The sequence below is a fragment of the Glycine soja genome, chromosome 17 (assembly GCF_004193775.1).
Source record: "Glycine soja cultivar W05 chromosome 17, ASM419377v2, whole genome shotgun sequence".
NCBI classification, from domain to species: Eukaryota; Viridiplantae; Streptophyta; class Magnoliopsida; order Fabales; family Fabaceae; genus Glycine; species Glycine soja.
In genome coordinates, this window is record NC_041018.1 from 13,166,933 (window position 1) to 13,192,484 (window position 25,552).

Below are 25,552 nucleotides of genomic sequence, written 5' to 3' on the forward strand. Positions count from 1 at the left end.
CATTACATAGTTAACATTAGCTTTTGAATAATCGATGTTAACGTTCTAAACTTAACATCGATTTTTTTGAAATCGATGTTAATTAATTAATGTTAACATCGGTTTTTGGCAAAACCAGTGTTAACATTAGCTAGTTAATATCAGTATTTTTTTTAAATCAATGTTAATAAACTCAAATTATTTACGATAATGTCACCGTACTTTTATTAACATCAATTTTGTGAAAAACTAATGTTAACAGTGCGATGTTAAGTTTATAAATTCTAGTAGGGCGGTACCCTAAATTTGTGTGTGTCTAGAAAAGGTTGATAAAGCTGTAAATGTGTCTACAGAGTAGAAACAACCTATTTTATTAACTATTCATTGACTTTTCTTTTTAGTAATTACTATAAATAAACTTATTAAATTGTTTCTAGACAATAACAAAAACCAACAGAATAAGAGAATTTTTTCTTTGATTGGAAGGGATGAGTTTTGCTCTTCATAATAGTTTGTCCAATTCTAACAATATTATTTTCGAAAAAGATACATATGGTTCATAAAAAGGAGTTTAAAGCAAGTCTTCCAGCATTGCAGTAGTTATAAATTCATGTGCATACAAGTCTTTTTTTATCAAAAAAAAAATTGAATTTACCACTGTGATTTTAAGTCAAGATTTACCACTGTCCACTGTGCTTTAACCCGCAATAAGTTTAACTGCATCCAGCATGTTGTAGCTTCTTAATTGAATTTATGAAATTAAAAATTCATTATCATAAAATTAAATATGAGAAAATTCAATTTTCATAACATCAATTTATACTTTAAAAGATGTACATTTTTCGTTATTTAGTAATTTTTATGGAGTAATTTTAAACACTTTTGCTGATTTATACTGAAAAAATTGCACCATATAAAAATTTGTTACTAATTAATCATATAAAAAATGTTAGTCATTAGTATTTGTTTAATGAAAATTAAACCAACAGGAAAAATTTGTTACAGTACTGTATACTAACTGTTTAATATGTTATACTACTTTTTTTAAGGAGTAACTAACGCACTGTAATATATTAATAATATATATAGAAATCTCCTTTATATATCATCATAATTAGTAATGATAAAATTTTTCTTAATGTAAATTCAAATCATCTTAATTTTTTCTAATAGTTTAATTTTTATTATAAAATATACTAAAAGAATTAATATTTAAGGAATTTAATTAAATTGTGACAATATAAAAAATTAAATTATTATTCAATGATAAATTTATCAATTTAATAATAAATATCTTTGACATCATACCTAAGAGGCTAAGATGATTTTTTATTTGTTAACGTTGTAAATGTATTTAAATTAAAAATACATAGAAATTAAACTCATATTAAAGATACTAACATTCTCAAAAAAAAATTAAAGATACTAACATTCTTTTTCTTTTCATAGTTAAACTTGTTAGTCTAATGCATCGACTTGTATAAAATGTTAATACCACGTATATGCAAGGAAATAACATTTTATTTGCATAGAAAGACAGTATAATATAATTTTAGCATAATCTACAGATTTTACTATACCCATTTGTATTTTATTGCTGTTTGTTTTTTGGGGCGGGGAGATTAATTGAATAAGTGGCTGTGGGAGCGCCTCAGATATTTTGAAGGCGTAGAAGCAAAGGAAGGAAATTGTCTATAGCTGTCACAGTAATTAAATTAACAACTTGTGTGAGTCAATAATTAACTTATCACTGATTAAAGTAACTATGATGTCAATCTTAGTATATAGGATCCACATGCTTCCTGTAAAAAATTGGTGTTACATTCGATTGGGGTTTTGAGGGCTTTCATTTTGTCCCCCTCTCCAATTTAACCAATCTTACTATATACCATCTATCCCATATTTAACCAATCTTATTATATACCATCTATCCCATATTTAACCAATCTTTGGTCCAAAAATTTGTTGTTCTTTGTTCCCACATCCACCAACTCTCCCATCACATATCTATCTTAAATGTCAGTTTCAGTACCATGGGTGCAGGGATTGGCCTTGTCTCGGTGACCCAGATTCGAAATTTGTCAAAATCCCAGCACCATCAAAATCAAAACCAACAACAACAACAAAAAACCCTAACTCCACCTCTCATCTTCCTACACCCTCATCATCAACAACCTGTTGGATGTGGAATCCTAGGGACCATGAAGATCAAGATGAGTCCTGGGAGGTCAGAGCCTTCGCAGAAGACACAAGTAACATGATGGGCACCACCTGGCCTCCTAGATTCTACTACTGCAGCTTCTGTAGAAGGGAGTTCCGTTCAGCACAAGCCCTTGGCGGCCACATGAACGTTCACCGCCGCGACCGCGCTCGCCTCCACCAAGCTTCAGTAGTACCCCACAACAACAACAATAGCAATAATAGCAACATCAACCCCATCTCCTCTTTTTCTAACACACCCTCTTTTCTCAACATCTCTCATCATCATCAGGACCCTTTTGTTGCAAATGGGGGCTTGTGCCGATTGTACCCCTTTCCAAGCCCTAATAACAACAACAATGATCCATTTTCCTCTCTTGCCCACAACAATAATGCATGCGGTGACTTACCTTCCACTGTTTTTTCAGTTTCTTCTTCTCATTCCCAATATTCATCCCTTCAGTACCCTCCAATGAGGGTGCCTAGTTGCTCAGCTACTTCCTTTGATTTCTCGGTGGCTCAACCTGCTGCTGCTTCAGGGAGGAATAATGTTTTCTCTTCTTCTTATTCTGGGAAAGTGGAACAAGAACCCATAATCTCCTCTTCCACACATCATGGCCTCCACCATGCGGAGCTTGAGCTCCGCTTGGGAAATAAATCAACATCAACCTGATGTGAAAATATGATTTGTTTATTGTTTTTGTGAAAACCACCATATATATGGGTTGCCTGGGAGGAAAGATCAAAGTCCAAACTCCAAAGAAAAGAGAAGAGGACTAATGTTTCTTTTTTATTGTCAAATGTTAGTTTTTTGTTAGAAGAAAAATCAATTCCTTTTTTTCTTCCTTAACTATTTAACCCAGTTTATATATATCTCCAACAAGAGAGCTACACTGTTTGGTCTTTTCGGCAGTGGAGGGAGAGAGGTGACGGCTGTAATTTATTGATGTTTGAAAACACCATGTATAACTCTCATATATTATAGTTGAAAAAACTCAGGGACTTTTTGTTTGTTTTAGTTTTTTTTCTTTTATTATTTTGTTTCATTTTCTCATTTCTTGGTTTTTTTTTACCAGGATCTCAGTTCTTGGTTGATTGATTTTGTTAGTCATGGTTGTTCTGTAAAAGGTGCACCTGGAGGAGCAATATTTGGTGGGAAGAGATAGTGAAGGAGAGAAAGGAGAAAGGTGCACTGGGGGGAGACAGTAAAGAAGATAAAGGAGAAAATAAGGCATATGTGATAGGGAGAATGTAAGTATTATTTTTTAAAAGAAATTACCAAAAAATTATGTGAAAGAAAGATTAGGGTTTGAGGGAGACACTGAACAAAGCTTGTAGTGGAGTGTCATTTTCAGTTTCAGAAATGTCTCGGTACATATATACGTCTACCTGCACATAAGCCTTTGAGGGTTTTTTTTATATTTTTTTTTTACATAATTTGATGAAATAATATTATCTTTCACTGCTCACACCCCTTTTTTTTTTTTTACTAAACTACAAATATGTCATTTTCAATTTCTTTTATACTACTGTTGATGGACAAGCACAAGCTAGTGTCATTTACAAGTAATGATTAAGAAATTAAAAATAAAAATTAATTTAATAAAAATATAATATTTATTATATGAAAAATGTATTCTTTCTACATTTAATTTGATATCTTTTATTTTTAATTTTATAATAATATAAAAAAAATTGGCATGAAAAATATAAAATTATAAATGTCAGACAAGTCAATAAATTTTAGTTCATATCACCCATTGAAAAACATTAATGGTTTTTTTTATAATGTTTAGTAAATGGTATTTCTTGGAGCTTGAACAAATATTTAACTTTTAAGTATATCTATTATAACAGAAACACGTGTTTTCAACTAATTCATGTGGTAGATGTTTCCCGAAAAATAATGCACCTCATTTAGGAAAATGTTCGATTTTACAAAGATAAGTATTATTTCTTGTGAAACATTTACTGCACAAATTAGCACAAAACAAACATGTTTTTATTTTATTGGACAAAAGCTAAATGAAATGTATTAAAAAAAATCTTGATTTTGACATAAATTAAGAAAGTGTTTATATTGACTAATGTATTATGTTATTTATGTTAAATTTTTTTTGTAAAACCTAATATTTTCTTAAAGGAAGAGTATTATTTCTTATCAAACATTTACCGCATGAATTGGCATGAAACACACAAAGATATTTAGCAAGAAATAACTTACCTCATTTTAGGAAAATGCTAGATTTTAAAAAGATGGGTGTTATTTCTTGTAAAACATTTACTGCACAAATTAGCACAAAACAAACATGTGTCTATTATATTAGAAAAAGCTAAATAAAATGTTTTAAAAAATCTTAATTTTGACAACAACAAAAATCATGGGGTGCTTGTATTGTCTCACCAATTATGTTATTTGTTTTGAACAAATACTTAAGAAAAATGTTAGATTTTACTATTTTTTTTAACACCAATAACATAATACACGACATGCATAATATAAGCATTCTCATAAGTTCCATCAAAATGAAGATTTTTTTAGTTTTTTACATTTGATTTAGCTTTTTTCCAATATAATATCTGTGTTTCATGCTAATTCATGCTATAAATGTTTCAAAAGAAATAACACTTCTCTTAAATTTAATCTTCCTAGCCAACTATTCATGAAATTATAGGGCTATACTTTTGAAGAGGTGCATGAATACCCCATCATTGAACTAAATATTATAAAAATAAAAAAAATATATTAGAGGATACTAATTTAGTGTTTGTTCTCAATTTATATTTGTAATATATATTAAGCAAGGACTTCTAGCATGTGGCTCTCCCTTATTTTTAATTTTTAATTAATACTTTTTATCAAAAAAATTATTCAGATGGCATTATTGAAAATTCTCAAAAGACAAGAATATTATGTATCAAACAAAATCACCTCTCTCTTTCTCTCTCTCTCTCTATATATATATAAAATATTTTGTGATCTCAAACAAATTATCTAAAAATGACAAAATTATATTATATATTGTTAATTAAAATTGTAATAAAATATTAAAAATTACTAATTATTTTTTGCTCACATCACCACCATGTAACAATATATTTTGTCATTTTTTTATCTAAAAGAAAATTTCATGATTGATCATGTCTATTCAATCCATGAGGAACTATGTTAGTCTAGTTGGTAATTAACAAATTCAATTTCTTGTTATCCATGTGAGAATATTAGTAGATAATATGTAATCTCCTTTATATGCACTCTTGAACCTAGATATCTATCATGTCCCTGAACTGGTAAATCATATTAATTCAACTCACCTATGTTTTTCATTAAACTATGCGTGTGTGCACGTGCACGCTTAACAATATTATTGTAATGGTCTAATACAGTACTCACATGTATAATATTATCTCTAATTTTATATATAAGAAATAATTACTTAATTTATTAAAACCAATAAATATGGTTAGATTGATTAATTTGTCATAAATTTTAGTTTTGACTATCCATGACATTAAATCGTTTAAGATGTTATTTTTTTAAAAATAATTTTTCAACTAATGAGTGTACTTTTGTTGTGTTGATAGTTCATTAAATGCACCCACTTTCATAAAAAAGTGAATATAAATCATTAATAAATCTCACAATTAATTAGAAATCGATAAAAAATAAATTTAACAATAAAATAATTATATTGATGTGGTAGTAGAATGATAACCTAGGTCCTATATGCAATAAAGTGTTACACCAATATTGATATTAAGTATTGAATGTAGTTAATTTTTTTTCACTAAAAAAGATAAAGTAAAATTGCTTAAAAACTTGAATATTGTTATTAGTTTATTTTTATTAGCCCATTTGATTCATCATGCCTAAGACAACAAAGCAGATATGGTTAATTGTGTTTTTGATGTCCAAACTTTTTGTAAATTTCAATTTAGTCCTTAAACAATTTTTTTAGCATTTTTTTAATTGATTAATATCCCTGTAATTGATTAAAATCCATCAAATTAAATAGCATGAAAACTCAATTTTCAGCTAAGTATTCTACTTTTTTCCAAAATTAAAACCATACAGCTCAATGCAAATGTTTCAATTACACCACCAAGCATCAATAAGGCAATTTCTATCATCAAAATGCATATCCATAAAGAACTCACAACATTAATCAATGTACCAAATAACAAACATCCATACATGACAACAATTTTATTAATTCATGTACCAAATTAATAATAATTCCAACTCAGCAGGGCATAATAGGTACTTTAATCCACCAGCTTACTGCAACCTGCCTCACCTAACTCTCTAACCTGGCAAGCCACAGCCAGGATGAGACGGGTTAACTTGTTGACTTGTTAATTATTTTTGTTTTACTTTCTTCAATGTTATTATATATGTTATTAATTTTATGCATGCATGCTAGAATTTTTCAAATTAGCAATTTATTCCCAAACATTTTCTTTTGTGTGTGTCACATTATATTTCTTTTGGAACCTTGGCTTCATGGGTCTACATATAGGCTTGGGTTGGTTAAATTGGATTCAATCTACTTAATGGGGTATATGATGTGTATTATTTTATCTTGTGTAATCTTTTATTATGTGTCAAATAAAATGGTTAAAAGTGTCTTTCAAAAGGTTGTAAACTTAGTATAATTAAAATATTTATTTTTTCAAATGAAACTAAAGACATACACTAAAAAACTTTAAATTTTTTTTCAAATTTGATGGGTCAGACTTTCAGCCAACTAACCTACTCCTAAGCAAGCAAATCAAGATGTCCAACCCATCCTAACTATAGTGGTCCAGCATACATTGTCACCTCTAGAAAATATCGATTTCCTGTCAATCATTTATAATACGTCATTGATATGAGTAAAACTAAACTTAGATCATTTAAGCAAGATCTCGGGTCAGAATCTTATGAATGAAAATAATAATAATGTAATTGGAAATAAAGATTCACTAAAAATAACTAATTAGATTAATCGATAAAAATTAATCATTAATAAAATTAATAAATTTTTAACATAATGTCATACTGATTAGGAAAAAAAAGATACTTAGATTTTAAACAAACAAAAATAATGTTCATTTCATATCGTAGTTAAAAGACTGAAACCTTCTAATCATTTAAAGAGGAATAAAAGTGTATTGTGTAGTTGGAGTGTCAGTTATCTTTTTTTATGGTAATTGGATAATTGATGGCACATATGTGTACTTCAATATTCCTAGAGAAAATAGGATATCTACGGTTAGCATAAATCTTCTTTTCTGAGTGGACTGTTTGTATAAATCTTTCATTGACATTTAATAAAAATTTAATCATTTAGCCATATTCGATCAATTAATAAAAATTTATTTTAAAATAAAAAATTAAATCAATTAATCATTTTATTGTTAGTTCCTTTTGTTTCATTCTCCTATCTCAAAAGTCACCCCTCCTCTGTTTCACTCTTCCATCTCAAAACCCCCAACGCTCGTCTTTTTCTAGTCATCATTAATTCTCCGAAAACTCCAACTTTTTTTTTTTTACCTTTCTCTGCCCTATTACTTTGTCTCAAAATTCAAACATTCATATGTTTTAGTCACCCTCGTTCACCCTACTTGTTCATCTAGAATCTCATGAACTCTATTTTTTTTATTACTCTCCTCCGCCCCCCATTTTCTCATCTCAAAATTTAAACTCTTCATTTTTTTTGTTGCCCTCCTCGACCATATTTTCCTATCTCAAAACCTTAACCCCTTAGTTTTTAAAGTTTTTATTTTTAATTTAATTAAAACAATATGATTTGATGTTACAAAATAGATAAAAAATTAATTAATTGTTAGTGTAAAACAGTTTTACTCAAAGAATGCATAACTATTTAACTATCTCTCTCTCTTAAACTAATTTCAAGCAATGTTAATATAATCTACCAGGTTGTTAGCATTGCAGTTTAGTGCAGTTTTGGCTTAAAATTATTTTGAACCAAATAAGAAAATTAAGTGTGGTGTGCTTTGGTTCAGTTTAGATTATCTATGAAATCTGAACCAAATCAAATCAATCTTTTATGGTTTGATTCAGTTTGATTTTTACGGTTTGAAAATTCTGCTAGTCATGAGTATTAAAAAATGCTCAAAAAGTTTATTATAATTGGATAAAATTTGAATAATAATTAATTTAATAGTCAATTATATAAATGATCAACTTAAAGTTTCAACTTGAATAATACTTGAATAATAATCATTCAACTTAAAAGTAATTATTCAACTTAAATAATAAATCATTAAACTTAAAAATAAAAAAAATATATAATACTTGTTTTCAAGTTCCAACGAATAAACTTAAATAAAGAAAAAAAAAAGGTGTTGTCGCTAAAGAGAGTCGTCACCACAAATGTAGAAAAAGCCGCAAGGAGAGTGATTTTAGACTTTCAGTTTAGGGTCCTACAAGAAAGGAGAGAGTGACAGATTAAGTGTTAAGCGTTTTAGTCTTAAATTTAAATTGAATTTAAGTATTGTTGTTTCATATAAGCTTAAAACTATATTGTCATATATGTGTGATTAATATGAGTCTTATATTAAACTAATAAGTACAATTTGATTTGATTTGATTTTCACGTATCACATCTGAACCAAACTATGGTTTGGGAAAAATAAAAACTAAATCAAATGGATGTTCTTCAATTTTTCTATGATTTATGATTTTTTGAGTCGATTTTTAGTTTTATGCTCGATTTGATTCGATTCCAAACACCTATAATGTACTCACACACACATTACTCTTTGAAGTTTCGTGAGATTGCATAAAACTCCTTTTTTTTAATACTCACACTGATCTCTCTTAATTGTTTAAAAATATTATATTGTATTCCTCTAAAAAAAATTGCTTTAAACATTAAAAAAACATAGAAAATTATGCAATCTTATAAAATTTCAGAGGATGTAGGTGTAAATATACTATAAAAAAATCATAAAAAATAATATAATTTTAGTTCCTTGTTAGAAACTTAAAACACGTATTAAACTACATATAATTAAAAGATATTAAATTTTTATAATAACTAAACCTAACATTTCAAAAGATTTTGAATTTTTTTATAAAAAAAAACATATTTTACCTTACTATATGCATATTGCTCAACACACAAAATGAGTCGTGGGGAGACCCTTTAATTTTCTTAGGCTAGGTAGGCCTAACCCTGCACATGGAGATATCTAGTATTCCATGATCAAAAGCTGAAATCTTTTCTCCACATAGCCATCCCTAGCTTCCCTTTTCTGGACATGTAGGCGACACATGACCCGAAACATGGTAAAAGAGTAAAGACTAAAAGTTCAGCCTGCAGGTACTTAACCTCCATTTCGTGTTGCCTTTATTTTCCATAATATTTACTGTCTATACTTCTTACTTGGCAGTGTCCACACACACGCTATCTCTCTCACTCTCTCTCTCTTCCCATGAATGGCTTGATTATAGCTCAACAAATTAAGCAAGCTCGACATATATATGGCATTAAAAGTGAGTCAGAGGGCTACAACAACTATACTGGGAACACTGCAGGTACATATGCATGTGTTCTTTGCTAGCTGTGTCGCCGCACTATTGGCGTGCAATCTTTATTGTAAGGCTAGAGCAGAAAAAAACGTACATTCATTGAGCACTTTCTTGTGTAGTTACAAATTAATTAATTCATGCATGTGGTCCAAATTACCCAGCATCCCAACTTTTTAAATGTATCTTCTGATCATAGATCTTTATTGGGTTGATGATATGTTGTTATTGTTATAAACAACACAAGCTCAATTCCTTCGCACTAAACATCACTATAGCTACTAATTAATGTAACCAGAAATTAAAAAAAAAATCACATGTAGTAATGGATAGACAGAATTCAAAGAAAGATGCACCGAATATCACGATTAGCGTTTGCAGCTGCAAGTTCCACAGTCAGAATTAATAAATTACTAAAACTCTGATCATGATATATGTTCACAAATTGTTGTCTTTTAATTAGTGACAAAAGAGTTTATGACGTTATTTCGTTATCTGTATTAACTGCTTTCATTATTTATCAGATCATTTTTTAGCTTCAGGTTATTGGCTTTTACATTCTTGTATACAACTGGGTAAGGTCACGTACAGATTAGTGCAATCACAACTTCACATGCATAGAGGGACCATACTTGATTTGTGTGCAGCTAACCCCACACAATTATCCCAGTTTTGCCCTATTTATCCTCATCAAGAATTGACTTCAAGGTTTGTAACTAACACTAAGATAAAAAATAAAAAGATAATTAAGGTCACTGCAGGACACATACTTAAGTAGCTTTGATGTTTCTGTACTGAAGCTACCATTGACTCGGGGTATGCTTCGTATGCCAATTATGAGTAGAAAGGAAGTGGGGAAAGGAATAGACCATTTCCCCCAATTTGTTATATGGAATAAGGAAGTGATGCAGATGGATATATTTTTGCGAGGCTCACATGTTAGGTATCCTTTTGTTTTGAAATTATTGGTGTTCTGACCTCAACCTCAATGTTAGGGTCACCTAATTCTAGATATTATCTATTTTAGTGTTCGGTGACGATCACAATTTTATTCTTAAAAAACATTTGGATGGACTAAGATGAAATAATATTTATAATTAAATGATTCCTAATTTTAATTTTTAAATAATATGAGACTTTGTAATTATTAAAATAGTAAATTGTATGAGTAAATTAAATTCAATGAGCTAAATCACCTCTGTCTCATTTAATTTATGTTAGTAACAAATAGAAAATGTGCATGAGGGTAAGTGGTGTTTTCATGATGATTGTCAATTTCATTTCATGCAACATGTGCTAGTTTTAGTTGGGGAAAGAAAGCTAGAGGTATGGTACTTAGTATGGTTCTCTATTATCTACTTAATATGGTTACATAGGAAATTAATGTAATAATATTTGAGGATGTATTAGATATTTTAATTGGTTGAACCGATCAAGGCATGCTCATGGATATGGATTACAGCAAAAGTTGTGGGGGTTTGATTTACTTATCATAATTGGTATTAATTTGAATCCATTGGAATCTATTCCTCAATGTAACTTGCTGTAAGGATTGGATCCCCTTATGCTTCTTTTAATAAAATGTCTTTTGATGAAAAAATATTATTATTTAAAGGTGTAATATTATTTGGTCTTTATAGTTGTAACCGTTTTTTTTTTAATTCTTATAGTTTAAAATATTTCATTTAATTCATATAATTATAATTTGTTCACCCTTTTATTTTCACTATCAAGTATCGATTAACGTTATTTGAAACAAACATGATGTACAATCATTTTAATCCACGTTTATCTCAAATACATTAAGCAACTTTAGAAAATGAAGATTAAAAAGGTAAAAAACTATGAGGATAAAATAGTAAGTTGTTGTAACTATATGGACTAAATAGATATATAAAACTTATTAAAAAAATACATCTCAATAATAATAGAACATTTAAGATATTGTTATTTTTTTTCTTTTTTTATAAAAATTATTAGATATTTCAAGATTATTATGGTTCCCATTAATCTTATGTAATTAAGTATTTTTTTTTTATTTTTTTAAATTGAACGGATATCATTAATCAGGACTATGGACACATTATGATTCTAAATCTACCTAATAATTTGTCCTCTCTTTCTCTTTTGACGTTCAAACTCATTCAATCATTCAACTATTAACTCAAATAAACAATTGTATGAAAAATTTTAGATTTCTCTTGTATATATGATAACAAATTCTTAAATGTATATGCTTGTACCCAAAATAATAATAATAATAATAATAATAATAATAATAATATAATTATTAATAATGAGATTTATCCTATTTAATATATATTTTATTGGACAATTTTATCCTTAAATTATTTCTTAAATTTTTAATTTTTCTTCTAATTTACATTAACTTTTCACTATTTTTATATTATTAATTTTTCTTATTCTGTTATTTTTTAATTAACTGTATTTAATTTATATTTTTTATATTATTTAAAAAATTTAGAGAGACACGGAGTAATAATAGTAATAATAATGTACATCCTGATGCTGCGAATTTCTGTACAATTAAAGAACTGTTTCATGTTTGTTCATTGATTAAGCACACGAATCAGGCAATAATCAGCTAATTAGTGTGATCTTGCAAATAAAACAGTAAATTATAGTATTATACCATTACCATAAAGGGAGGCCAGTCTCCAGTATTCACAAGTAAAGGGGAATAGCTGAAACCTGGAAGCAAACCTTTTACCGTTGAATTACTTTTTGAAGATGCAGATACTATATATCTTTCTTTCTTATAAATAATAATGTATCTTCCACTCATCAAGGGAGTACATATATGAATGAATACATGCATGTTACACTATACTTAACCTTACTCTGTTGTGGACCCCACCAGCCAGCTAAGAGGAGCATAAATATTTATAGGCTCTGCATGACTTCTTCAACTCTCATTTGGCACCACACTGTTGCTTCATCCTTTTATATATGTGCTCTGACCTTGGTCCCCTCTCTTAGCTATATACCCCACCTCTTCCAACATACCATACCTTATATACCCTCTTTCTTTTATCATTCTGCAGGCTCTGATCATTGCGCCTCTCACTTCTGTGACTGATATAGATGCCCAAAAATCTCACAACCATGAATTCAGTGTCGACTACTTTTTCATGATGTTTCTCTGTGTGTGTGCCTTGCACCCATTAGTGCAGATAGATAATTATATAGCCCAAGCTAGGAATACTTTCAAGGGAATAAACCCAAGATAGACATAGTTGTTATAATTACAATAGGCATTTAGACTCTTTCTAAGTCCTTACTGCAATTGGTTGATCATTATTAGAATATATATGACACTCAATGCTTTAAATATATTAGTTAATAAATAAAACTAACGTACCTAGTGTCGGGAAGTTAATTACTTGCTATGCAAAAATGTGTGGAAAGATTATTGTACGCCGTCTTTTTTTATCCTTGCAATTCGTCACATTATAAGAGACTGTCCTCTTCGACTATACTCGATTTTTATTTGGTCTTTTGAAGTATTTCAAACATTAAACTGTATACATTTATAAAACAAATTAAAAATTCTCTAAGAAAATGTTTGATAAACACCTCAAATGTTAGTTAACACTTAAAGAGAAATATATATATATATATATATATATATATATATATATATATATATATATATATATATATATATATGAAGAGAAAGACAAAAAATGACAAATATATTAGTAGGGTATTAAAATAAAAGGTAACTTGGGTATCATTTCTCAATTTTCTAACATGTAACTTAAAAATATTGATTAACATTCTCTCCTGATATCTTATAATCTGACAGGGGTTAGTAGTAATAATAAATAGGAACCAAGATTGGAAAAGTTAAAAAAGAGTTGGACGGGGGTTTTAAAAAAGCAAAAGCGTGTGTGTGAACTGTGAAGTAAGTGGCTAGTGGGATAGAAGTTTAGTCGTGGTCACTGCATGGGCTCGGATACCCAGTTACTAATCAGTAATCATTGCCTTTCTCTCCTCTTATCTTCATCTGCATGGAAGCTTGTCTCTTTCCCTTTTTTCCTCCCTTCTAAACAATTGACTGTTCTTAACAGTGACACTTCCATCCCCAGACATAGACTAGTGTATATTGAGACTCTTGCAGCATGCATTCAGATTTTTGCACACCCAAAATGATATAGAATATGACAGTTCCCACTTGATCTTTTTATTTTTATTTTTTATTTTTATCATCACCACATCGGTTTTTGTTTATCTTCTATCATGTTATCTGAAATAATTGAAACAAATCTGTGTTATTCTTGTATTCTGAAGCTCTCATCCAACCATGAAAGACATGTCTTCAAAACAAGGTTGGATTGTTCACACTATATATAGTTATATAAATAATATATGTCTTGGTGATTTGAAAACTATACTTGCATTGGCTAATCTTTTAGCAGAAAGGGAAGGCTTCTGCATGTGTAAAGGAAACATAATTATGAAAAGCAAAAGTGGTGTTCTGGTCATTCTTTCCTTTTTACAAAGGAAAACTAACTTTGAATATTTTGATATTTGTTTTGGATCGGCTTGGCTTAAATTACTAAAACTGAAAAGGCAAAAACCATAGTTGATTACTTGATTCATTCAGAAGAGATTTTTTATTCAACCTTGTTTTAAGAAAAATGCTTATTTTTACCATGTTAATGAGAAAACTATTGAAATATAAGTGATTTTTTTCTAAAACTATTGTAAACCAAGCATGCAGTAAATGATTTGATCCTAAAATTAGAAAAGTTTTACTCTCATAAACACTGGTCGGCATAAGAATAGAAACTTAAAAGAGCAATCAAAATGGGACCAATTAATGTTGATTAAAAATGGAAATAAATTAGATAATCCGTGATCAAACCCATGACTTGACTTGCATCATGTCAAATTTGGGTCAGTCGTCCTACCTATTAACATAACTTGCATGCACCAAAGGAAAACCCTTGCAAAATAAGTTAAATCATGACTCTTTTAAACTATTCAATAAAAAAGAATATATATGACTAACTAAGGCCATTGATCAAAAGATTATTTTTATACCTTATAAGCTAAGTGGAAATAAATAATAATAATAATAATAATAATAATAATAATAATAATAATAATAATAATAATAATAATATATTTTTATTATAATATTTTAAAATGTATTTATTAATCTATTTGAAAGTATAGACTCATCGGCTTATATACATGAAATTTTAGATCTATTAGCCTATTTAAAAAAGCTTTACTGCAAAATAAACTTTTAGGTAGATTGAAATTTTAAAAATGTTATTTCAAACCTTAAAGAGATATATTTTATAAAGTAGTGTTTAACTCGTGTTATGCACAAAACATATATGTAGTTATAGATTTATAGATATTCCTTATTTTATTTAAGATATTTATAAAACTGTATGACAAAAAAATGTTTAAAAACTTTAAATTTAAATGTTTTTTTTTTAATTTTGAAATATAAAATGATAAAATAAATTCGTTCTTTAACATTTATATTGTAAAAAAAAATATTTTATTACTTTAATAGTATTTAAATTTTATGAACAATATTTTTAATAATGTAAAATATAAAAAATAATTAAATAAGATACAAACAATTGAAATCAAATATTAGTTAAAATAAATAAACTATTTTTAATCTTTAATAAATAATTAATATTTCATTAGAACTTTTACAGGATGTGTTGTTATAGGTATTTAATTTGTATTATCTTCTACAATTTTGTAACAAGAAAAATGTACTAACTATTAATTTCTATATATAGTGTAAGTATTTTTCTGGTTAACATAATTGTATAATATTAGTTAATCGATCATAGAAAAGTATATTAGTGGTAATAAATATATGCTTAAAAGAGTGACATTTTTTCCCAATATTTTTAATCATTTTTCCATTGAGGATTTCTCTCTTTATGTTAAAATGATTAATATATTATATTATATTTAATATTAAAATTAAATTTAAATGTTATTATAATTTTGAAATATAAAATGATTAAATAATTAAATTATTTTACAATAATATTAAAAAAACATTTTCATTACATTTTAAATTTGTTAACAATACTTTGACTAATAAATAATATGTACATACATAGAACTTAAATAAAAGTTAAAACTACTCATACAATGCATAAAATAAAATAACTTATTATATATAGATGTTATATAATAATATAATTCATACAATAAAATAAAAATAATTAAGTTGAGAATTATAATAAAGTAATATCAGACACTATGTGACACCGCTCCATAAAATTAAATATTTGTTTATATTCTATGGGGTGATATCACAGGGTGATACTATGTGGTAATTTCATATTTATTCGATAAAAAAATATTAAATAAAATTATTTTATTTTAATTTATAAAAATATATATAGTAAAAAAATAATATACAAAATTAAATTATTTTATTAAAATTTATACTACACGGAAATAAAATTATTTTATTTTTAATGATATATATTTTACGAAACAATTCAAATTAAAATGAGACTAATCAAAATAAATTTAATACATAATAATCATACATATAATCTTTATTTAATTACATAAATAATTTAAATCAATATTTGATATGACAATTATTTTTGTTAACAATTAACAGAAAATTGAAAAAATATTTCTGGACATATTTTAAATTTAAATGAAAATAATTTATCACAATATTTATTTCTGGAAACATAATTAAAAAGGAAACTAATTTTTAAAATATTTAAATTTAAATTTAAATAAGATAAATTTTGCGATGATCCGAGGAAGTATGAAACATTTGTATCAATTTTTAATGTGTGTATTATAACTTTTTTCAAATTTAGGTTCTTCATTTCTTTTTATATGCTCTCTTTCTTCGGTATCTGATTTTTTTTCTCATTTTCTTTTGTCTTTTTTCTTTATATTTGCATAACATTGCATAAAATATTTATAATGTTAACTTGAATGAATGTTTTATCACCTTGACAATTAATGTCATTCTTAGAAAAAAATAATTATTGATAAAATCATTAGATATATCCTATCAATAATACAATTACAAAAAAAATTTATTCAATTTTTTTAAAAGAAAGTCAAGATGGAACAAGCAAAGTATCACCAAAGTAAAGATTCTACCTAAAACAACATTTCTAACAATAATAATTTTTTGAAGTATATATATATATATATATATATATATATATATATATATATATATATATATATATATATATATTTTGACATATCTACTAATATATTTTTATTAAAATTTTAAGTAAATAACTAATAATATATTAAAAAATTAAAATAATATAAAAAATTATTCATATAAATTATAAAAAAAGTTATTTTAATACCTGCATAACACACGAGACCCTGAACTAGTTATATAGTGTATAAAACAAAATATAACCAGCACTTGGCAAAACTTTGGTGATTTTTAAATTTGTGTATTATAGATCATAGATAGATTATAAATGAGTCGGCCTTGCCTTGAACTTTAGTTTAAGAGATAAATCAATCACGAGTAGACTTGACCAGTTTCTAACTAAATCCAAATATAAAGCATGTTTTACAATTTTGAGTAGTAAAAATATGTCTAATATAATTGTATTTTTATTGATTAATAACAATGTAAAATATTATTTTACTTAAAGTATGTATAAAAAATAAATTATTTTCTAACTATTGTCATTTTTTACATAAACTATTGTCATGTTTTGTCGGGTAAGTGTTCATCCTTTTAGCTTCGAACTTTTTATTTTTGGATGTTATAACTTTTTTCTAGAATATATATACATATATATATATATATATATATATATATATATATAATATTATCATCAAATCATTTATTATTATATATAATAAATTTATTAACTTTTATAATAATTATATAATTTCTTGATTTATTATTATAACAATAACAATATATTGTTTTTTTACACGAATAATGTATTGAAAGCAAAACCGCTTTTTAAACTATTGTTTCTTCCATTTTATTTTCCCTTATAAACATTTTTTATAAATTATTTTGTTTACATATTTTTATCAACTTTGCTTTTGGCAGGTTTTTTTTTAAGTCTTGGCTTTTGCTTCTTGCATCCCACTTTTTGCTTCCTACACTCGTAATGGACAAAAATACCCTCAACAACACCCTTGCCTCCTAACAAAGATGAAATTGTCGATGACGTTGAGTGAGCACATGAGGCAGTGGAGTCAGATGATGGTGGGGATAGAGCCGTAGACGTAAACTTTCAATGAGGTGGAGGAACAAGATGGTTGTAATGCAGTGCATAATCTCTCGAGAGTTTCCCTTCCCTTTGGAGATGGTGAGATTGGAGAGACGCATGAAAATGGGAATGTGGCAATGCATTTCCTCCTCTCATTACCTAAATCAATTCACCTTTTTCGTATGCTTTCTAGGTTGCAACGTGATGATGCTTCCTTCTTATTCTCCATTCTACCAATCTCAAACCCAAAACATAGTCGTTTGCAGGCATCGTCGCGTGCGTCCCAGGCTAGATCAACACCAACCCTGTCATTGAGTGCTTGGACCACTTTAAACACCTCGACAAAAATGAAATCGCACAATCCCCTATGCCACTACATGATCTCATGTTCCCCTTGTCTTTGTGAATGTGTGTGAAGTTAATGAAAACATGGGGTAGGGAGGTGGAGTGGGTGGGAGGTTTGAATGCTGTTAGGCACCCCTGTTACAGAATGAGCATTCTCGATGAGTATCTTTTTTTGGAATAGCTATTCCAGAGCATAATTTTTATATTCAAAATAGGTATTTTGGAATAGGGATAAGTAATCAAAAACATATTCTAGAATACTTATGGAATATGAAAATCATGTTCCAAAGTAGCTATTATAGAATACAATACTCTTTTGAAATGTCCATTTCACAATAGGGATGCCAAGCAATTGGGGTATTTTTGTTCATTGGAGTCTTTTTGGAGGTGTGGGAAGTAAACAAGGGTGCAAAAAGTAAAATCTAGATAAAAATCTTCGCCGTGGCTTATTATTGTCACACTCCAAGTTTTTTTTGTTTTAACTAAAATTCATATTCTACACCCTCCCTTCCCATTTACTTTTTATTTTTCCTCTCACCCCCCTAATGGTACTTTTTCCAGCCCATTCTCTTCACCCTCTTTAGTTAACAAGTTTTCTCTTCTCTCCCTCCTATGAGATATCCCCCTTTCTTTGTTACTTCCCTTCTTCTCCCACCCAAATTGCGTAATTTTTTCATTTTGATTTTTTGTTCTTGATTCTCGTTAATTTGGAGAAAACTAGTTTTCATTTTGTAAACAAAAAACACAACAATAAAAATGTTTTCTTTGTGCTAATTAACTTTTGTGAAAATTTTAAGGGTAAATAGTCACTTTTGTCTCAGAATGTGTAATTCGCTGACAAATGCATTCCTAAAAGATGAAAATATAAAATTTACTCCCCGAAAGTGTAAAAAATGCGACAAATATATTTGACCCTTAACTCCTGTTCGTCACCGCTAATAAAATAGCCTACGTGTTATAGAGAAACGAATTTGTCACTGAAATGATTGTCAATGTGATCATGCTGATTAGATGATGAAAATGTCAGTAAAATACCATTTTTAGACAGAAATATCAGTAATTTTTTGTTGAACAAAAAATGTTAATATTTTTTATTGGAGGAAAATGTCAATAATTTGTTTTGGACCTAAATGACAATACATTTGATTGGACCAAAATGTCAATAAGTTATCATTATTGGATTAAAATGTTAGTGTTAACTCATTGACAAGTGTACCAAATGTCCAAATAGTAAAGACTCGAAAGTTCAAGTGTCGATTTCCACAGGGAATTTGTTTTGTACTTGTGTTGGATAATTTCTAATTTATAAGAGGAAAATATAAGATGAGGTAAAAGATGAGTCAAAAGAACAGTAACTAAATAATAGATATTAATAGAAAACAAAAGAAACAATAGGAAATTCAATGAGATGGGAATGTTAGAACCTAGCATGTCTTATTTGCCTAAGATGTATTATTTTAGATTTTTCTCATCAATTAGGTGAATTTTTCCTACCTATATCTATTAGAATACTTACCCCTGATGTCTCACGATGACAAACCTATCTTACATATTTATCTCCCAAATGTCTTTACAAAGATTCAATAGAGAAAATACATGAAGTTCTAATTCTAGATGTTTGGTTTAATGCATGGGCATCATGCAATCACTCTATGTCTAGCTATGATTTTATTAAGATACCATTTCCTTTTAGTTCTATTAGAAGCTACTCTTTGTCGAGTGACTAATCCCTAAAACTGATGCATGTAAAATCTTTCTTGTATTTCTATTAAGGATTATCCTATGTCGATCACTTAATCCACAAAGATGATGCAATGATGAATGATACATGAAATTAAAAATAAGAAATAATAATAGGAAAGAAAACACCTGTTTACATTGATAGATATGAAGTATACAATACATCTTTTGATTTTTTAGGCTTGCCAGACCCTAACTAAGGATTTAGCCTCTCACAGCTATAAGGGGTCTTACACTAGAAAAGGGGTATAGGAACTGATGGGGGAGAAAGGATGGAAAAAGGGAACAAAAATTGATGAAAGAGAAGAAAATTTTTCCTAAGGGAGAGTTCTCAGACTTTAGGTATGTACTAGAATGCTCTGAAACTTGGTATGTCTTTTCTCCTTGGCTTGACTCCCTTTTATAGTTGTTGGAGTGGACTTGGACCTAATGTCGAAAATTTTCCTTATTCATATTTTTTATATTTTCTGCACCTTTTTGGATTTTATCCTTCCTTTTTATATCTGCAAGCCATAAATAATAAAAATATCAATTCCTAACATTTAAGACAAAAATAACTGTTAAATAAATATTTTAAAGATATTTTCATTATAAAAAAATAATTTATATTTAGTAGTTATCAGTTAGTAATTTTCTATTGAACCTAAATATTAGTATGTTTCTATTGAACTAATTTGTTAGATCCGAAATTTCGTTTCATTTAAGGGTAAAATATAATTTTAGGGTAAATTTTTGTCATTTTTTATCATTACAAACATAACATTACAATAATCACTTAAATAAATATATTGACAAACATAATTTAAAACAAACATAATAATAACGATAATATTGATTATCAACCATAATTTGTTTGTCATAATAGAAATTATCCAAAATAAACATTGTACTAGTTTACCAAAATAAACATTGTAAGAGTGTACCAATCATTACAAATTTTTCTAAATTATAATAATTAGTCACAATCTACTATAAATAAAAGATAAATATATATCATATTTCACTTCTTCGAATCTTGACTATTTTATTAACAGTGACGAATGAAAGTTAACGTCCGGATATATTTGTCACACTTTTTACACTTTTGAGGACTAAATTTTGTATTTTTCATCTTTTAGGGACACATTTGTCAACAGAGTGGAAAAATGAAAAATCAAGAAAATATTATATGACAAATATGTCCATATGTTGGCAATTAGAGATGGTCACATTGACAATCATTTCAGTGACAAATTCATCCCTATGTGCACTTAGACTATTTTATTAACAATGACGGACAGAAGTTAATGATCAAATATATTTATCGCATTTTTTATACTTTCAGAGACTAAATTTCATATTTTCATCTTTTAGAAATGTATTTATCAACGAATTACACATTTAAGGACAAGAATAATTATTTATCCAAAATTTAACATATCATAAACTTGTTTTCATTATATAATTATATTATCAATAGTAATATTAAATCTGTCCAGCCTCCAATTTACTATCCAAGTGTTGTTATCAACTTTGTTTGCCATGTGTTGTGTATTATGTCATTCACTCATTTTTCTTTCTTTATCTTTTTTGTTTACTGCACCATCTCTCTATCTCAAAAGTCAAAATTTTTTATTATTTTTTAATTTCATTTTCTCTTTTATTCTCTCTTTCTCTCTCTTAATTTTTTAAACCGTACAAATGCACGGTTTTTCCCTCTAGTTTTGTAAAAAAATTCAACATAACGGAAACATTTTCCCATTAATTGTATTAAATTTTTTATATACAATATAACAAACTTTATTTGTTGTGTTAAAAAATTTCACACTCCTACTTATAATTATAAAACAACAAAAAAAAAATTAGTCTATTGTATCCAACAAAAATGTGTTTTCCTTAAATGTATTTTTGTAATAAAAAAATTTGGATGTAAGAGTAAGAGTGGTCACTTTAGAAACATTGTGGTAAAGTTTTGATCAAGTTTAAAAACATTATATGTGAGGAGAAGACTTAGTTTGGGTCAAGTGTTGAACCTAGAATAGGCTTCACAAACTAAAAGAGGAAGTTGCTTTGGGCACACCGACCCAGCATGACATGTGAAATTCCAATTTTGCCCTTTTGATAGGGATTGGCAATATGTGGCCGATAGGCTTTTTTTTTAAATATTTTTTCAAAAATATGTTTTGCAAATTAATGGTTCAAACAGGAATTAAACTTGTGATTTTCGCGTTATTAGCATGACACTCTAACTAATCGAACTAATAGATTAATTATGTTATAAAATAATTAATGTTGCTATATATAATACTAAAATTTCTAATGTACATGTAAATTTACATAATAAATTTTGTGACAATTAATTTTATATTATAATTAATTTATTTACATAAATAAATCTTAAATAAAAATCATATGTTTAATAAAAATTTACATATGTAAGAAAAATGCATTATTAACATAAATCTATTAATGTATTTTTTGACATTATTACAGTTAATTTTGATCTATTTTTTTACATATATAAACATCTACATACATTATTTAATTAAATACCAAATTTGTTTAATTTTCAATCACTGTAATAAACATCTAAATATATCATTCAATTAAATACTAAATTTGTTTAATTATCAATTGTTGTAATAAACATCTAAATACATCATTCAATTAAATATCATATTTTTTAATTTTTAATCACTATAATAAACATCCAAATACATCATTCAATTAAATACCAAATTTGTTTAACTATTAATTATTATAATAAATATTTAAATATAACATTCAGTTAAATATTAAATTTATTTAATTATTAAAATTTTTAAATAAATTAAATGTATAAATTTTTTTAAAATAAATTATAATTTTAAAAAAAATTCAAAACATACGAATTGATAATTTGTTACAGATTAATAATAAACCATACGGATTCCCACTAAAAGAGATTAGGAACCCAAAGACCGGTGCTCGATGTAGACAGGTGCTCATGTACATTGTAGGCCCAAGTCCTAACATAACATTACACAATTGCTAAATGCACCACTTTATGTTTTTTCCCTCAAAATTACCCTTTTCCAAAAACTAAATTCTAGAAAGTATTAAAATTTTAACACTTCCATAAACTATTTCTGAAAGTGGTAGAACACTTTTTATAAGTGTTGTAATATTTTCCAGAATTTACTTATGGAAAGAAAAAATAGGAGTTTGTATTTGTTAAGAAGAGAGACACAAAGTAGGACTTCCTAAATGTCATTCCGTAAAGCATTCCCCTTGGATGCTATCCCCCTTCTACGGCCATTCATGTCGCTCTATCCTCAACACCTTTTGCATCATCAACGTTGCCACCAAGATCTAGATTTGTCCCTTCTACTTCCAGCACAATCACTTCCTCCACTACATCTCCATCTCCAATGAATCTTTCCCTGCAGTACACCACTGTCAAGTACTACTCCATCTCCAACACTGCCATTGTGCCCTAGTTTTCCTTATCTTATTGACATGTGCGTAATCAAAAGAGAAATCAGATTTCTATTCTCCACGTTATTGCATGTGGTGGAATTGTTGCAACTGTCATGCACTACTCACTCACTATGACCACCTTATACACTGACCCCTACCTTAACCTTTATTCTCGACCAACTTTACCAGCCTTCATCATAACTTGAAACCTAAACACCCTATCTCCTTTATGAGAGTGTAGAGGGAAAACTCTGAGATGATGGTATTTAGGAAGTCTTGCTTCATATCTCTTGATACAAATGCATTAAATTTCTATTTTTGTTTCCAAAAAGTATCATAACACTTTTGGAAAGTAATTTTCAGAAAGTCTTATAAAACTTCGAGAAAGCAGTTAAGTGTTAAAATTTTAATACTTTCTAGAATTTAGTTTGGAAAATGATAATTTTGAGAAAAACAAAACAAAAATACATAAGGGAGTACATTAGCAATCTCATTCTTTAAACATTATTTTACACCCTCAATCATTCTTTGAACTCTATTTTTGTACCCTATTTCTTCATTATTCTTTAAAACCCAATTTTGCAACCAGAACAAAAAAGGTTCAACAAATAATAATAATAATAATAAAAGAGTATAGTAATTAGGTAAATTTATGTACCCAAAAAAAAGAAAGAGAAGTATACTTAGTAAATTAGGAATGTAAAATGCGAAAGCCGAAAAACTTATCTATCTACATTTATATTTGGCTTAATTACTGCCCTTCATCTTTTACATTTTTGCCAATTTGCCACTAAATTTTTACACATTTTGCTACGTTTTTTTAAAACATATTCTGCCATCCAATTTTTAAAATTTTGCAGATTAATCCAATTTTCAATACAAAATGCTTAATTACAATATATTGAGCAAAAATGTGCAGAATTATAAAAATTGAGTAACAAAATGTGCAAAATATGAAATTTGGGGAACAGCAGCAAATTTTATAATTTGGTGACAAATTTCACCAAAACGAGAAAAACGGTCAGCAAAAACTACAATTAAGTATTTATATTTATATTTTTTATCAACACCTTTATAATTATATCTATAATAATCTATATTAATAGTGAAACTTTACAAATAATTGATATATCGTTGGGCCAAAACGTTAAGGATTCATTATCTTATGATGAGAAAAAAAATTCTGTTTATAATCTATATATTTTTGTTCATATACTGTAAACATTTCTAACGAGTCATTGTTCAAGTGGGTGGATTTTTTTATCAGTCTCTTTTCCTTAATATCAACTTATTTTTTTCGAAAATCCTATATACTTTTTTTTTCCAAAAATTATTATGTCATTTATAATATTTATTAAACTCATTATTGTATATTCATAAAAAAACTCATTATATACATATTTCTTCTAATTGAGATATGTGTATTGTTTTATAATTTAAAATTATCAACCCGACTAAACTCACCACACGTTAACAGGCTATACAAATCGATTCACTATACTTAAAAAAAAGTAAAGTAAATATAATTAAAAAAATATACAAAAGTAAAGTTGAGATGATAAAAATTTTGAAGCACTCAATAAAAATTAGAGTGATAAATTTTTATTTATTTGGAAACTATCATAATTAAGGTCTTAAGTTATCTGGTGGTACCCCAAGATATTTCTATAAACTTCAGTACTTTAATAATTTGAAAATTCACATTCACATTCCAATTCTCTCTCTCTATATAAAATGATGAGTTAATATACTACTATCCTTTATTGTGATTAAAATATATTCACAATCCAACTCTTTTTTTTAAGGAATTCACATTTCAATTCTCTCTATGAAAAATGATAAGCTAGTATACTACTATCTTTTATTGTCATTAGAATATAATTAAATAGTTCAGTTTACAATTACTTGGTGAGCTAGTGTAATAAGTTGTATTTTTTTTTAAATAAACTCCCAACGTGTGACCCAACCTAATGCAACACATGTTCAACTCACGTGAGCCACAACCTAAGAGAGTCGGGACAAATTTGATCCACAATCTAAGTGATCTGATTTTCTACTCAACTAACTCAAA

General features: G+C 27.5%; 1 protein-coding gene across 1 annotated transcript; it reads left to right on the forward strand.

Annotated features, from left to right (window-relative positions):
- Window positions 1-1,839: 1,839 nt before the first annotated feature.
- Window positions 1,840-3,625, forward strand: LOC114393108 (zinc finger protein 10-like). The gene is made up of 2 exons (XM_028354371.1): window positions 1,840-3,104; window positions 3,255-3,625. Exon 1 carries the CDS (start codon window positions 2,162-2,164, stop codon window positions 2,849-2,851), a length of 690 nt encoding a protein of 229 aa, XP_028210172.1. The 5' UTR covers window positions 1,840-2,161; the 3' UTR covers window positions 2,852-3,104; window positions 3,255-3,625.
- The last annotated feature ends 21,927 nt before the right edge of the window (window positions 3,626-25,552 follow it).

What these genes read in the sequence shown, in the direction of transcription:
- LOC114393108 (XM_028354371.1), top strand. Translation starts at nt 2,162, where the DNA reads ATGTGGAATCCTAGGGACCATGAAGATCAAGATGAGTCCTGGGAGGTC.